The 18,277-nt window shown below is 36.1% G+C and overlaps 1 protein-coding gene across 1 annotated transcript in view; it reads right to left on the reverse strand.

Annotated features, from left to right (window-relative positions):
• Nucleotides 1–17,790, reverse strand: part of Smp_168340 (hypothetical protein) — a gene marked incomplete at its 5' end in the record, with an annotated part of 36,357 nt that extends 18,567 nt beyond the window's left edge. The window contains 7 exons of the mRNA XM_018799235.1: nucleotides 5,026–5,233; nucleotides 7,067–7,257; nucleotides 8,275–8,360; nucleotides 10,396–10,444; nucleotides 16,875–17,295; nucleotides 17,439–17,512; nucleotides 17,550–17,790. Coding sequence (XP_018651044.1) covers nucleotides 5,026–5,233; nucleotides 7,067–7,257; nucleotides 8,275–8,360; nucleotides 10,396–10,444; nucleotides 16,875–17,295; nucleotides 17,439–17,512; nucleotides 17,550–17,790 — 1,270 coding nt within the window. The remainder of the gene's footprint in view (nucleotides 1–5,025; nucleotides 5,234–7,066; nucleotides 7,258–8,274; nucleotides 8,361–10,395; nucleotides 10,445–16,874; nucleotides 17,296–17,438; nucleotides 17,513–17,549) is intronic.
• Between the last annotated feature and the right edge of the window lie 487 nt (nucleotides 17,791–18,277).

Raw genomic sequence — 18,277 nt, forward strand, 5'->3', positions numbered from 1 at the left:
TTTAAACAATGTTGTATATTTGAGGCAAAATAATGTGACAGTGAAAGACACTTAGAAGTCGTACTCGTTGCAGATCGGTTTCATCGAAAGCACTACTGGGAACGAGGGAGCACTGAACAGATGTTATGGAGCTCTTCAAAGGTGTGGATCCATGATAGAAACGAAGACCTTTAGGTCTAGTAGAAAACACTTAAAGATTACACGGATATTTCATTTCCGACATGGCTTGATCGTAAGAATAATGAACAGGGATTAAACATTAAACGAATAACTCAATACTAACCATTAGGGATTCTTTACTTTTCGTGTAATGGCACGTTTATTGTCATAACAGCTAATATTTTATGTGAATATATCACGTTATTTAATTCACTACCAATATTTCTTTAACACATAATTGAGCTACTTCTCTAATTGAGTAGCAATCTTAAGTTCTATTTCTAGAAAGAACATTTTCGTTAGATTGACGGTACTGTTATGAGTAGTCTCTTGTGTAAAAATGCATGAACAACACCTTTAAATATCTAGAATTATGCTGTAGTTCGGATACGTATTACAATGTACGACTGAAAGATAGGATTATAAAAAACACCATGTGAAAAATTTAGATTTTTTAACAGAGGGTTGAATATTTCAGATCATTTATTATGTATATACATTTCTGTGTTCATTCAATAGCTTATTGAAGGTTATTAAATTACAACCTGATAATAAAATAGAGAATTAGACTCCTAACCAATGACAACCAAGTTATTATTTAGTGTTGACAAAAAGTAAACTATAATTGATCAGACATTCATCAAAGTTTCACACACACTCACCCTAAAAAATCGAGATAACTAAGTATTTTGAAAATAGTATGAATTAATCCTTCTATGTCAATAAGTTTTTTTTTATAGACTTGACAACCTTGAATGATTTTCACACCATACACTACAAATAGTATCGTTGAATGAAGCACAGGAAACCGGAGGACTGAATGAGAATTCAGAAAAACTTTGAAACACTTTAATGCGATTAGTTCCGCTAAAGTTCACTCGAATATAATAAATTATACTAAATTAAAACGTGCCAGATCTAGATAGTTTTTTTTAAAATATGCATTTAAATAATAAAAGAATATGGGATATGGATATAAGGGCAAGGCTTGAACCTCAACAAGAAATATGAGCAAATAAAACTATATGGTATTTAACAAATTCTTAGAGGGAACCTCGGAGGTTTATTTATTTATTGTTATATCTGAACTACTTACTTCTACAGAAATGCAAATGTTTCGCAGATTGATTTTATTCAAAAGTAGATATCACCATGATTAACATTTAAAATAAAGTAACATTGGACTAATGATTCAATGCATTTTAGCACTATTTAATAGTTAGTAATCAAAAGACGTTATTTTTTGACAACGAACATAAAATAATTCTGCACTGTAGAGTTGTGAAATGACGATGTGTTATTAGCTTTAATCACTGAGTCTCAGACTAGAACTCTGCCTTATTTACATTGGTCCACCTGCCAGTGACTTCATCGATTTGTGCCACGTTTTGATCTGGCCACCCCTAGCTTTTTTCCAACCTGCTCTTACACCATGAAACATTGCACGTCGGGGCAGTCGGTGGTTAGGTATACGTAATACGTGTCCCGGCCATCTCAACTGATGAAGTTTCACTACTTCATCAATCGATTTGCCATCCTTACCTAGTACCTGTTTCCTAACAACTGCATTACTTACTCGGTGGTCCCAGGATATACGAGCGATGCTTCAAAGACACCTATGATCGAATACTAGTAACCTACGAATATCCTCTACTCTTACCCACCATGTTTCACAGCCATAAAGTAGAGTGGAAGGAACTGCTGCGTAGTAAATCCGTTTTTTGGTTGTTAGACAGATATCTCACCTATGCCACGAATGACGCAAGTTGGCAAAAGCTAGACGAGTCTTCTGTATCCGTACTGAGATTTCGTAACACACCGGATCACAAGAGCTGATGAGACTCCCAAGATAAGTGAAGCGGTCAACACGCTCAATTACTTCACTCCCTATCATTAGTTCAGGTTGCGATGCAACTCAATCTTGAAGTAACATTTTGCAATTCGAGGGGAAGAATCGCATCCTGAACATGCCTGAATTGTTGCTTATAGTGGTCAGAAGACTCTGAATTTTATCAGCGTATTAACCAAACAGAATTATGTCATCCGCATATTCTAAGTCAATAAGTGAATTTTCTGGTGGAAGTTAAACTCCTCTAAATTTGGATGAGGAAAGTGTTATTTCTAAAAGCACGTCTACGATGAACTTAAAACAAGAATGGAGAGGGTGGACGGCCCTAACAAACACCACTTGAGGTAATCAATTCTGATGACAGTTCATCATAAGCTCTCACTCGGCCAGTTGTGTTCGAGTAGAGAGTCTTTATAAGGTTAATGTACTTCTTTGGTAATCCTTTCAGTGACAAACACTGCCACAGTACCTCCCAAACAACAGAGTCAAATGCCGCCTTAAGGTCGAGAAATACTACTGTTTTGGGGTGTCTGAATGGGTGTCTATGTTCTAGGAGCTGACGTAGAGTGAATATCTGGTCTATAAACAATTAACTAGAAAGATACTTAATATTTGTTGGCTGGATACCGTCAGCAACAACCCACTAATGACAGAGAACAAACCAACTTCCAACTGAAGAAGAAATTAGAAACAGACGCTGGAGGTGGGTAGGACATATATTGACGAAATCATTAAGCTGGATCATGAGGCAAGCCCTAGCTAGGAATTCTGAAGAAAAGTGGGAGATCAAGGTACACATCGCATCGAGGATTTGAGGTAGAAATCGAATGAATGAATAGCACTTGGAAACAACTGGAGAGGAGAGTTGAGGACCGAATTTGTTGTAGAGTCCTAGTCGTGGGCTTATGCCCCACTGTGGATAGCAGGCGTAAGAAATACTAGTATTTCATGATCTGAAGAAGGGTAGAGGCATATTACATAGACTCAACTTTATAACTTTACTGTTACAAACTTCAGCTAGGTCCTACTAAATGAAGGAAGTGAGGATCTTTGAACCTATGGGGCATGGACTGATTTACATTTAGTAAGTGTTGGACGGAGACAATGATATGGTATTACACAAAAACAGTAAATTTATTGAGTATTTAGCAAATTCGACTACCGTAGTTACAACAGTTAAGCGTTTGTCTGCAATTATAATTACATAACTACCGCTGTACAAAAATTCACAACGACCTTGGAAAAAAATCAAATGAAGCTAGAAATTCAGCTTTAAATCAAGATTATGTTGTTGTTACTTGATAATCCATGTTAACCATATTACTATAACTGATTCATTTCAATTTTCTCGTTTCATAAAAACTTTTGTGACTACTTAACGTGCCTAGGAACGAAAAAATTTAATTTTTCTGAAAGCATTATATTGAAACTTTTTGTTAGATAAATTGAAAAACGAATACCACGAAATACAAAATCTAGACCTGATAAATAATTGATTTTTTTTTGAAAAAACAATTTTAAAATCACTCTTATCACGATGAAGTTGATTAGCATATATTTCAATCACATTTACGTTTTGAATGAATTCATTTTGATAAGTTACTTTTTAAGAAAAATGTGACTGGTTTATGCAAATCAAAATATTCCACTTTTTTCCAATATCTTGTTCAATTAACAAAACGGAATGAATTGTTGAATAATTATGAAAATCAATAGATAAATACAAATGCTGACATTTGATTTGATCTTATACTATTCCATTTGAGTTAAATTGTTCATGTCTTCAAGAACAAACTATTGATAATTGAAACACAGTATTGTTTCGGGGTTTTATTGTTTTATAAAGAATATTCATTTTATTAAATACGTACGTAGTTTGTAAAAATGTTAATCAAGGTTTGATTAAAGTTTAAAGTAATACATACAGTTCACTAATCCTGTTCACACACTACCACTACTCCAGATGGTAGATTTATTAGCCATATTCAATGAAGATTTTCCAAGGTAACCAACTAGATCTTACAAGCTTTACACACTTTAAATTTGTCATATACTTCTAAAACTGGGGTCAAATTTGATTTATGTCAGCATTTTGTAGTTCGAAAATAAACGGATGATTGTCATCTACTAATCATATGAACTACTTATCAGAAATGGTGTATAGTCTAGTTTTCCAATAGCTTTCTCAGACAATGTATATTACAAGATTCAGTATCCATTACCTTTTTTCTAAAAACACCTAGCAAACTATGGGGTTACAAAATTAAGTCATTTCTAGTTTAGGTCAGTGATATTGTTGTATCCCGAAGAGAATTGCGAGCGGTAACTTTTAAGGATTATTTATTGGTCAATGTAATATGTATATTGCCTATTGTATAATTATTAAATAACTAACCAAATCATATTCATTGTTCCTCTTATCATTAACTTTATTTTGACCTTTGAACTATTATTATACGATCCTTGAGTTATCATCAGTTTATTGATTACTATTCACAGACACATTCGGCTAAATATTGTACAAATGTTATTATCTATTTTATGGGTCGATATGGTCTGTTTGGTTGGTATATAAACTCAGTATGTTTGAAATACAATGATTCATACCACTGAGGCTGTTATTGGTGTTTTGGACTTAACTGGCTGGGCTAGGCAGATCGCAGGACCGGTTAGCACTCTAGTCTGCTCGTACGGTTTCGTGTGTCACTGTTCCAGTCGATAATTCGCTGCTCCCTAATTGGCGGTCTCTCGCAAGACACACATAAACTAGGCATCCAGTCGGCCACAAGATATAACAGATATATAGCAATAGTTTGCATGATCTAATATTGTTTTAGACGAAACATTTTAGAGGTTTCTTGAACTACATCTATTTCACTAGCCAATCATAATTCAATAATATTCAAGTGGAATAATCTTTAAAATTTCACAGTAGGCTAAGATAAATAAAAAGTTAAAATTTAAAGAGAAAAATGATGCGTCGTTTATTTTATTTATTTGCATCAAATAGAACATACCTGTGGGGCATACATTTGACTGCATCCTAGATTTAGGGAGTTTCGTATCCATTCGATCTAAATAAGCACGTAATCCAATGTCCCCTGAACGAATTCGTGCCACTTCTTGTATGCGAATAGCTCCATCGATAGCTTGACGATAGCATAAGTTGAGCATAACCGATGGGACTGGGGATTCGTGGACCGCTGGGAAACCAAGAAGTGTTCTCTAAAAAGGATAAATGCAATCACCGAACTGTTACATACTACTAAGAAAGAATTAAATGTTTCGAAATCTCTTATCTTATGCAGAACATTGTCACAATTGGTGAGTTTACAAACGTTAAAGAATAGTTCGAATCCAGACATAATAAAGAAGGTAGAGTACATGTATATATATATATATATATCATTCATAGGTAATCACGTTAAGATCAATTTGAATTCAAGTTTCAATAAACGAGTGAGAATTTTAAATGGTGCTGGGAGTCATGGCTGCCCAGAGGATTGTTAGCTACACAAAATTGAAGGTGATCCTCCTCAGTCAACACAGGATCAACAATTTTCAACCGATGATTATGATTATCTTTCGCGACTAAGTCAGTCAACCACAATGTAGGACCAAGCACATATGTGCATCAGTCCAAGTTGCCACACCTCATAAGCATAGCAAGATGAACACCAAATTCATAGGAGCAGTTACTTCGATGGTGATAATATATAAAAGAAAGATTGTGTATAAGGATATAATACAGGAAGAAAGAATTAGTTCGTAGAAAAAAATGTTTGAAGCAATTTCAATCTCAAGGTTCAACGGGAGATAGACGGTGTATACACCTATGCCATTGTGATTGATTCTGAGCTATATCACACAGTCCCCAACCCTTGGTTACGATAATCACGCGGACCCCAACCAAGTAGTCTGCATCTACTGATAAGGCTAAGAATAGAAGTTAGTGACTTCAAGCACCAATGCCACTTTTTGGTTTGACCACCAATAAATCTCTTCCAACCATCGCTAATACTAGTCAGCATAGCACTTCGTAGTAATCGGTGTTCAGGCATACGTAACACGTGGCCCAACCGTCTCAGTCGACGAAAAGTCTTCACCTCATCAACTGATTTACCATCATTCCCTAATACCCTGTGTCTAACCTCGCCATTACTTACGCGGTGATCCCAGCAGACGCGAGCAATATTTCTAAGACATCTGTGGTCAAATACTAGTAGCTTACGAGTATCTTCTACTCCTAATGACCATATTTTGCGGCCGTAAAGTAGAACAGAATGAACTACCGCGCAGTATACTCGTCCCTTAATTGATAGACGGATATCTCGTCTTCGCCATAGGTGACGTAAGTTGGCAAAAGCCAAACGAGCTTTTTGAATCCGTGCTGAGATTTCGTCAGACACCAAACCATTAGGGCTGATCAGACTTTCAAGATAAGTGAAGTTGTCGGCGCGTTCGAGGATTTTACTCCCTATCCTTAGTTCAGGTGTTGACGCAGGCGATTAAATCCCATTGATTATCATGAAATATATAAAATGTCTTTGAAATTTATACTCTTCTCAAGATTCGACCACGCATCAATCAGTACAGAGTACTTCTATGTGACCCGCTGATGTTTATCGACAACACAATAGTTGTTGAGTTAAACTCTTCAATAGGTCATTTCACTACTTATAAGTAGCTCAAATGAAGCACAACAATTGCCACCTTTACTAAAAAACATCTTATTAAAACATATGAGAATTGTGAAATTACAATTATTTCGTAACCCAAATTAATCAGTTTACAATATGTCTAAAACTCAACATTCACTTTGCAGACTAAACTTAAAGCTCAATCAGATGAGTAATAATCATTCAAAATTATGTTTATAATTATTATCTAGTGGATGGAATATTTCATAATCACAAATGTTTTACTCAAGATTTGAATATGCCATAAGTTGTACTGACTTTGAATATAGTCTGTGAAGGTATACATTCAAAGTATATGGTTAAGCTAAATTAGCACTTGCTAAAGAACAATCATTACAATTTGCTACATAATATTTACCATACGTTCAGCAGCCAATTGCCATTTGTTTTCCACTAAAAAAATAACATCTGAAAGTTGACGATTAATATCAACGCGTAATCTTAAACGGGGATTTTGCTCTGCCTCGATTACTCTCCACGCATCCGTTTGTGTCCGTGGAACTAATTCAATCCATACATCTTCGGGAAGTAGGAATTCATGTGTAGGTGCTAAAATTTGATTTGAATAAAAAAAACTGCATCATTTTAGTTGAAAAAATTTTAAATTATTTGTTAAATACATCCTCTACAGGACCAAATACCTAAATACTATGCCTAATGTTCTATAGACGAAAATCCTATTTAAAATAAAAATATATTAGTTATTAAAGACGGGAAATTAAAAAACCGATAAATCAAGGACAACGTGTAACCCATATCCGAAAATACCAGTCAGTGAACATTCACAACTTAGTAAACCAATCCACTATCTGGATATAGTAATCTGAACTTAACCGTAATATCACTTGCTTGGATTCTTACCATGAAATAGCAAAATTTCAAAGACAATTTTTATCGAATACTTGTAATACATATGTATTTTCTACATTCAATAGACCATATTTTACAGCAGTAGAGGAGATTATTGAGTTAACTGATTCTGGATTCTGTCCAATATGTATGAGCTGGAAAAACGCAAGTAGCACATAAGTTATATATAAGTAGTGGCCTTCGGTTAGCTCCTTACTTCTTAATTCTTATGGCTGGAAAAGGAAATTTATAGAGCGCTGTGAAATTGCTGGGGATAATTTTTTTCTGATCAATCTTGTCTTAGAAAACCCAGAACACCTGAAATATTAGTTGATGGTCATGTCGCTATACAATCAGCAGTACAACTTTGCTTTAGAGCCAAATATTTATTGCTTCTGGTTATTATCACTTTCTAACAACCCACTTGATGAAGTGTGGCCTTGACATGACGTAATCAGTTAGCTGAAGTCAATTCTATTATTTGCAGTATATCCAGAACTAGATATTAAGAACACAAATATTAATCTGAGTCGCATCAATTAGGATCTTGAGTTACCGTATTGTCCATTCAGATAAAATACGAAGCGTTATTAGCAGAAAACATCCAAATATAATAAAAAAGCTAGGAACAAGAATGCCATACCAATGCATTTTAATAATTACGGGTCGATTAAATTAAAAATATTATGTATGTATAATTATGAATTACCACCATACCAGAGATGTTATTCAATTGCTTCAAAGCAGGACAAACAGGAGTACGTAACAAAAAACGGCGCCCATTGTGTTTGATTACAGTGGTACTGGAACAAAGAAACATGACAAGACAAAAAATATTGTGTATTAGAGAAATTTAAATATTTATAATATGTACACGTATTATTATTTAAATTCCATGTCTCCTTACTAGGCGTTTAAACTTACGAATAACTTCCTGGGTTAAACAACATAAATACCACAGTACACGATTCCATACTTACATAGGCAAACCAACCAGTCATAAACTCAAAATAATAAAAATAGAATGAAGTGTTGTCGATATCTTTACAAGGTCTACTTAATTATGAAAAACTAACAACAATAATGTATCAAATATGACCAAGTTTCAACTAACAAGTAGTTGACAGAATCAGACAACATATTTCACACCAAAAAATGTAAAACTAAAGTACTCATACACCGAAAATGTATTCGTCTTATTCACAGCATCAAAACGAAAAGACTATATCATCTTTGTGATTAATCGGCTGAAATCTTTCCCTATTTAAAAATAAGCCAAAAATAATAACACAGGAAATATAGTAAAAATGGAAAACAGCATTCACAATTAGTATGGATTTAAGTAACATCTTACCACAAGTTTAAGCAATCAAATGAATTCATACACAAGACCTTCAGCAATATCTGTTTATTGATAAGCACTGCTTGGAACGTTTTAGTAACGTATAATTTCACATTGGCCTTAAAACGAAGCACATAAGCCATTTTGTAATAATAGTATTACTGGGCTCCAAATTTAAGATGGATTAAATATTTTTTCACCGTTGAAATCATGAGTCAATTGAAGCTAGACCACCATCGAAAACCTGGAAGCACTGGACGGCCGTTTCGTCCTATTATGGGACTCCTCAGCAGTGCGCATCCACGATCCCGCACTCGCGGGATTCGAACCCAGGACCTACCAGTCTCGAGCCGAAGCCCTTAACCGACAGACCACTGAGCCGGCATTCAACGGTGTTAATGTCTAACTTCAACCAATCCACGATTTTGAGCGACCGTTCACCAATTGTCTTCAGTGAGTTGATATCTCTACAACAGACTTGGTAGGACTCCACTGGCCACTGCGGGATCGTGGATGCGCACTGCTGAGGAGTCCCATAATAGGACGAAACGGCCGTCCAGTGCTTCCAGGTTTTCGATGGTGGTCTAGCTTCAATTGACTCATGATTTCAACAGTGAAAATACTAAATTCTCCACAAAACCGCCTGTGATAAATATTTTTTGACAAACCTCACATAAATACACCAGTTAGGATAGTATTATGTTCGAACAATAATTAATGACTTTATATAATATTTAGGTGTGGAACGTTTACTCATGTCCAAAGTTTATAAGTTCCTAATAGAGTGATTTATTCTTTCAAAAAAAATTATAGGAGCAAAAGTAGATCTTTTCCTAGAATGATTTCAAACGAGTCTAGTTTAGTGGAAAGGAGCATCCTAAATGCCATTCCGGTTTTTTACTGAAATCAAATTCCCGAGCTGAATTCTAAATAACGTCTTTGCGAGAGAGGATATTCTTATCAAAGCTTGACTTTGTAACTGAGACTACTCTCCATTGTGTTTCAGAGGTTTTTAATGCCTTAATCGTATTATCTTTGTCAACAGATACGCCGAGTAACTTGCTATGTAGCATTGTTCTGGAAGCCATCTCTATGATGACCTTTCTGATCCACTACTGGGAATAATTCGGACATAGTCTCAACGAATTTCAGGAAATAAGTAACGCCTAAATGTCTTAAGTGAACCTCACGTGAACTTGGCTTAGACATCTGGATCAAATTAAACCTAATTTTTTGATATGAAGATATGAACAACAGAAAAGTATAAGTAACAGACCATTTAAATACACTAATGAAGTTCATAGATTTGCAAGGAAGATATATTATTTTATCTCTTAAATTCAGACAGAATATCTCATTCAACAGATTACGAGACAAGGAACTGTGAAATTACGCCACATCGGCTGTGGATAAAAACAAGCTAAATAAAATAAGTTCAAAATAATACAAGCAAGTTACTTTTTATTACAACAAAGCAGTGACCAAAAATCACACACCCACAATGAACTAATTCGTTTAATTTTTCTCCCAATCGGTGATCCAATGCTAAAATGACAGATAAAAAAACAGAAACCAGGGCGAAAATGAAACTAGTATTGTTAGAGAGATAGAATAGAAAAACGACCTAATGTAAGTCGCTTCTGCCGAGAAGTGAATAACCAAATTAAATTAACAAGTTTAAAAACAGTACACAGGAATGAAACGGAATATATAGTGTGAATAAAAATCAGGTCTGACTACAGTAATGTCAAGTTATTTCGGTCCAAGTGATTCTGTGTAAAATAAACTCGTGTATTCTAGCAGATGTGATAAGTGTGACATTTTTAATGTGGAAAATAATAGTTAAATTTGTGTTAATAGTGTAAATGGAATCAAATGTGGTTGTTTGAATAAATGGTCCAAGTTGAATGAATAGTTAGACCTTCAAAGAGCAGAGTTTAAAACCATATGAAAAGCTTCAACTACTTGCCTTTATTCATAGTTGGAGAAACCTTTTGAACCCATTTAATACTTTTGGTACCGATTTGATGGTGGTTACAAATGGTATGTACTTCTACTGCTGACTTGATTTGAAGATCTTTCACTTGTACATGATTAGCAAGAGTGAGGACTTCGCGAGAACACTCCAATACACAAGATATCACAACTAGCACAACCTGATCTGTAGGTACAATCCTGGACAGGAGTTAAAAAGGATCCCTCCTTTATTAGAAATAAATAATTTTAGTCAGTCAGTCAGTTACAACGTAGAATCAGGCACATATATCCATCGGTCCAAGTTGCCATATCTCGTTAGCACAACAAGATGAACACCGGATTCATGGAAATAGTTAATTTAGTGGTGGTAGTATATAAAAGATAGGTTGTATATAAGGATATAGTATAGGAAGGAAGAACGTTACGAAGCAATTTTAATCTTAAGGTTTAAGGGAAGATAAAGAGTGTATACACCTAAGCCATTGTGATCGATTCTCAGTCATGTCACCTAGAGTCTCCAACCATTGGTTACGATAGTCACGCGGACCCCAACCAAGTAGTCTGCATCTGCCAACATGGCTCAGACTAGAAGATAGTGACTTCAATTACTGACTCCACGTTTTGGTTTGGCCGCCCCTAACTCTCTTCCAACCATCCCCTACACTAGCCAGCATAGCGCGTCGTGGTAATCGGTGTTCAGGCATACGTAACACGTGGCCTAACCATCTCAGTCGATGAAGATTCACGACCTCATCAACTGATTTACCATCATTTCCTAATACCCTGCGTCGAACCTCACTATTAATTACCCGGTGATCCCAGCAGATGCGAGCAATATTTCTAAGGCATCTGTGGTCATTCGGGCTGTAAAAGTTCCAGTTTACGACATGTGAGGGAGAGTGGTTTTGCTCCACCCTTTTAAACCCTGGCCTTCCTGAGTTGAGATGTTAGGCTACTCTCTGCGCCCCATCATCGTTGTCGCCGAAGGATTGCTGAGTTTCAGAGTCAAGACCATCCTAGCAATATGAAGGTTCGGCAGCGTGTGTTTGAGCAGTGAAGATAATTCGGTTGGTGTCGCATTCTTGAAATACCGACTTTGGTGGCTTGGATATATGATATGGATGTCATCCCAGAGGATTGCAAATCATGAATTGTTTGCCGATACTAGGAGTAATTAGAAAATCTAGATAGGTGATTAGCATTTGACATGGTGTCGCGGTATGAAAGAATTATCCCCAGGGCTGGAGTCTGTTGATCTTTTATTAGTCATTGATAGGGGTCCTAAATATAGTGCAACACAATGGCTTGAGACGCTATCAGACATTGTTCAGAATAGAATCCAGCAGTGGTATTACTGTACTTTTCTTATACATAAACTTCACCAACTTGAGAAATTCTTCTTAGCTCTATTTTTAACAGAACTGCTCCTCCTATTGTTTTCTTAATTTTATTCACTTATTTTTGTTGATTTTTTATATCCCATTCACTTTCCTTCTCCTGTATCTTCAAAATTTCACTTTTTTATTAGGTAGCACATATTTATTTTAATGCCTCTTTATATGACGGGATTAAAAAGCAAAATTACACTCATTTACTCATTCTGATTTCTATCTAACATCAATTCCGTCTTAATTCAGTGTGATGATTACTAAGCGTAGTATTTGTTTTGTTTTCCAGTGTGATATTTCATTCGGTATAACATTAATTTATTTCAGTGCGTTGTTTATTCAAAATATAATATCCGTGTATTGAATGAAGTTAAACATTAACAACGTTGGATGCAGGCTCAGTGATCTAGAGGTTAGGTATTTGCACGAAAGACCGGATGTCCTGGGTTCGAGCCGCAAGTTCAGGATTGTAGATGCGCAATGCTGAGGAGTCCCATACTAGGACGAAACGGTCGTCCAGTGCATCCAGGATTTCTATAGTAGTCTAGCTTTAATCGGCTGATGAATTTAACTATTAAATGATATTCTTATATTGAATATGTTCAGCAAGACACGCAGCATGTGGTTTGTTATAACTGGGTATTTTTCATAAATGTGATCTCATCTTAATGAATGATTAAAACGGGTATACAATCAATATATGAGTGTACTTTTGACTGGGGTCGTCGTGTTTTGGGGTTGATAAACCCTCAATTGTACTAGTCTTGGTATTCTTACTTCGTCTCGTGAGAACTGCAGGGTTTCTCGTTTTACAAGTATGAGTAATAAGCGATTCGGACATCACAATTACCGACGACCAAACATAATACCCCTTTGCATCAATATTTGTATTTAAACAAATGGATGAAAATGTCCTTTCATAAAGAACGTAGAGTTCTTAATTCCTCTTTCGAAACATCTGAAGGCATTTTTGTGGAAATGTAAAGTTTTCTCGATATCCTAGATGAGCGGTTTTTCATGTAGTTGTTCGAGTATTGGTTTTATAGTTGGAGCGACTTTTATAACGTTGAGTGCCTTTCTATGTAAACTAAAAGTTAATTCTTTATCCAATAGGGTGATCTCATGGTTATCTAAAGTTTCATCTGGAAGATTATAATTAACTCTTAAATAAGTTGGACTAATTTTTGTTGTTGAGCTTCTCTTTTTCGTCTTTTCTTATTTCACTCTAACCTGTTTTCTAGTTTGTCAGGAGTTCGACGAATCTAAATAATAATTTCCCCTTTCATTGGCCTTCAGAAATCTCTGGTGCCACTAGCACTACAGTTTGTTCAAGCCATGGCCCATACGATCAATCAAGCACATGAAACCATAGTCCAGGCAAATCTAGAACACATACCATTGATAGGAAAGCTCTCGGTTTTTTTTAAATCCATACTCCCTTTTTAAACTTATTACTTATTAATGCACGTTCACTTCTGAACAAAATTTCAGCCTTGAGAACCTTACCTTTCTAACCAAGCATTCTTTCATACTTATCACTGAAACATGATGCTGTCATGCAGTATCTGATTCAGAATTAAATACCCAGAACTATCGACTCTATCGTTGTGACAGAAAAACTAGGCGAGGAGATGGTTGTCTTATATATGCTTTGGGTATCCTAACAACTAATAAAGTTGAAGACAATGTCTTGAATAGTTTACCAAAATCGGTCTGGATATCAATCAACACCCTGAATCATAGTCTACTCCTAGGATGTATATACAGAGCTCCTGATAGTTCGGATAATGTGAATGATCTTATTATCAATGCATTTATACATGCATCTGCTCTAAACTTCAATGCTAAGGTTATCACTGGAGATTTCAATTATCCTGGAATTAACTGGAGTACCGGTAGTTGTCAGTCAAGTAATGATTAATTTTCGGCAATCCTTAATCTGCACTGTTGGTCACGGTGGGTTTGTACGCCAACAAGGAGTGATAATATACTTGATCTAATATTTAGTAGAGATGTCATCCCACTATCTGTACAAGTATACAACGAATTTGAAAGCAGTGACCATAAGATAGTAGCTTGTGCTCTCCCTATCTATCCCTCTTATAACCGACCAATTCAAAAAACCTGCCAATATAAAGACTATAAGCATGCTGACTGTGACCTCTTGCGCTTACTGATCAAACTCTCAGACTGGGATGAATTTTTCTCATGTAATAGTCTCATGGATGCCATCAACAAATTCTATTTGACCGTTAACTCTTGTCTAGATTCCTGTGCACCAATTAAAACATACAGGTTTAGTAAACCTTACGAATTATATATACCAGCTAAATATCGTAATAAACTAAGACGCCTACAGAAACGTTGTCTTAAGTCAAACGACTTCACGGCAGTTCCACAAATAACAATAATTTTTAACCAAATTAAAGAGAAACATAAGTTAAAAGCCATTAATGAAGAGCTATTAGCACTTAATACTAGCTCAAAAGTAAAAAACTTAATTCTCCTTTTCAAAAAACGCGCCAAAACAACTCAAAATGGTGATATATCATACATCAATAATTCGTTCTGACACAGGAAATAACCTTAAATAACGCCGTTCATAAACCAACAGGCTATCCACTGAAGAAAAAAATTAAAAGTTCCCTGCTGATGCATTGGATTGCTGTAATACATATCATAAATGTACTACCTAAACAATCACTGAACTAGCAAACTTAGAACAATCTAATATCACATGTTTGTTCTCTACATATGTTACTATTTTTATTATTTATTTATTTAAACACATAAATATTGGTACAAGGAAGCACCAGATAAATATGCGCCTCACAAATCTCATTCGATTTGCTTGAGGGCTGTGATACTGCCCAGGTGCCCAAACTGAAGCAGGTGGTTTTCTTAGGGGACCACACCCGGAGCCTTTGACCGAAAGATCTGATCCACAAGGCAGTGGAGCATCGTGAGGAGATGCATTCCCATGGTAGCCGGTGATCAACGATTGATTCGTACGCCATTTGTTCCCTCAGGATACTGGAGCCAGCCCATGTGCACCATTGGTTTGGAATTAGGGTTTTCCAACTCCCCTAGGTGGACTCGCCGTGTCCACCAACCCAGTTAAAGCGCCGGACATTCGCTTTTTGTCCTCTCAATTTCGTAAACAACACCCCCGCCACGAGAAGGCAGTGAGTAGGACTTCCCTGGCAGAGGCTATATATTCGCTGGCCATGTGAGAGCATTTCGAGAGGGAGAGCGGACTCTCCCCACTCTCGGCCGTACCAGGGCATTTGGGGGCGAATGTTACTATTTATACCAAGTTGATCATGCCTGTAAACTGACGTGAATTCTGTAATTAATATTTTCAGAGTATATATATATTTATTATTATTATTATTATTGAAAAGACTAAAGATAAAAATCTGTAATTTTGTAAAAATCAAATAGTTTATTAGATTCACTGTACATAAACTATCAATATAGTAGCTAACCTAATTAATAAGTCTATGAACTTATGACACACCTTGATAACTGATGATAAACAAATTAGAAGTAGCGAATTCCGCTGGTGACAAACGAATGATAACTTCATTTTTCTTAGCTTAGCCTTTGTTATTCTGAATCAGAGGCCCAATTCTTGAGTGAGTATCTGTGAGATTTTTAAGAGGACAGCGATTGCGCGTAAACGTGGCTCCCTTTCTTTAGAGAAAGCGTAATAACTTAGTAAATATAAGTAAAGTGATATGCAAATGGAGACGTTAAAATGAGGAAAAACGGTGGGAGAGAAGCTGAAATCTGAATTTACACATCCAAGAACTGAATTAGTTAAAGCAATTATGATCACATGAAGTTGCAAACTACCTAAAATTTGTTTGTTAGAAGGATTTGAGGACAAAAAATATTAGGGCTGTTAAGAAAAACAATCCAACTAAAGCACTAAACCTAGGTTTTGTGTAGAACTACTGAATTTGCCAGTCAGTCAGTCATCAACGTAGAGGCTAGTAGGGCTGTGTGTTGGCCTGAGTAACCATAGCACATTAGGAAGACGAGATGAAAGCAACAAGATAAGTTGGAAAAAGGATTACAGTAATTTAGCAAAATTACAATGAGAACCACTAAATTTATAATTTCGATTAAACGATTAGTATAAATTCTTCGTTGGAGCCGTTAAGTGATATGGTCCTAACCATTGACAATGGTACAAATCCATCCAGTTCTTATCTTGCCCTAGATATCGAACATGGTTTTTATTTTATGGGGATTTCATATGTCTTCTTTTAGATATAATAATGTGTCACTCGTTTTGTTGACTAGCAAATTTTTAGTGTAGCAACTTGAAATTCACCTTTACATTGGTTTTATGACATTGTGATTCAACGATGTCTTCAAAGTTATTGACATAACCCTAAGATTTATCCAATTTTCGGATCGACAAATGTCTTGTCGCCATGCACTCTTAGACACAGTAGGGAGCTATATCCCTTACTTATTAGAGCAACAAAACCCGCAAATGAAAAGATAACCTTAATTAAATTCAAACCAAAGTTATTCATTACCATAGGCAGAGATATAAAGAGATGAAAGTATATTATTGCTACAAATTTGTTACTTACGTTTCTTAATGCGTGTACGCAGCACAGAATAATTGACAATTGCATAAACTTCCCTAACATGTTGTGGAACCTCTTCGGGAAATTTAGTGTAACGACGTACTTTATGCCAGGTCTGTTGATAAAAGAAACGAACTTGTTCACGAGTCCGACCGCCACAAGGTGTATTTAAATCAGAACTACTGGTATAGGGTGTGCTCATTCCAACATTAGGTTGAGAAATGTTGCTTGGGCACGGGGCGCTTATATTAGATGGAATGAGGGCAGATGATAGACTATTTGAGGAGACAAAATTATTTCCAGGGTGCAAACTATTCAAAGTTAGTTCAATATTGCCACTTGATGGCCCAGTTTGGTGATCGATTGACGTACGATGTCCACGAGACCGAATGAAACGTGTGATTTCACTAAAGTTACGCCCGTACTAAAAGATGTTAAGAAACGAATAGGAAATATTACCATTCAATATTTAAGGTAAGCATAAAGAGTTACGAAAAAAATTAACAATAACGCAGAAAATGGGAAACAGGAAAAACGAGAAAATAAACTGTAAACCAATCAACGTACCATTCTCACCGCTTGAAAAAATAGACGTCTATCATCAGCTGACCAAGTTCCGCGTAACAATCTCGGAGCATTGTCTAAATGCAAGCATTAACTAACCACTGAAAAACTAACCAGAACGACTTTTATGTGGTTTATCGTCTACTGAGATTTTTACATCATCGCATAGTATCTGTCCACTTGTTCCAGATGCACTATAAAAATTGTTTAGATTACAACCACTCTCAGAAGATTCATATATTCCAGGAGAAATTGACTGATTGGGTGTGTTTCCTAATGAATGTCCACTCGGAGGGCCAAGTACACGAGCATGATGTCGGGCCTTCACAATGGCTGCAATATTTGGGGCTTCCATTTCTGCACTACGCGTTTTCATACCGTCCAAATGGTTCTGGATGGAATAGAAGCTTTCGCTTAACGGGCTTCCGTATCTAGCAGCAAAGGATCACCGATGCCTCCAGGTAGGAACCTAAGCATATTAACAACAAAAGAGGGAAGAGAGAAAAGGTACATCATAGTGAGATATTGTCCTTAGTCCTGAAGAATATGTCAAGTTTTCTCTTAAAGAATTCCTGAGAGGTCGCTTGGACTAGCTTAACCTGCAGCGAATTCCAGCGTTTGACTACTCTTAAGGGGTAGAAGGTGCATCTACAGTCCGTTCTGCTGTGTTGTGTCTCCAGTATTTGGATGTTATCTATAAGGTTTGTGTTGGGATTAAGCTTAAGTAGGTGTTTAAGGGAATGCCCAGAAATGTTAAGGATGCTGCGAGTCATTAGGTCACCTCTAAGACGTCTATACGTTAGTGAGTAAAGGTTCAGTGATTAGGGGAACTCTTCATAAGA

Source organism: Schistosoma mansoni, chromosome 3 (assembly GCF_000237925.1).
Source record: "Schistosoma mansoni strain Puerto Rico chromosome 3, complete genome".
In the NCBI taxonomy this organism is placed as follows: domain Eukaryota; kingdom Metazoa; phylum Platyhelminthes; class Trematoda; order Strigeidida; family Schistosomatidae; genus Schistosoma; species Schistosoma mansoni.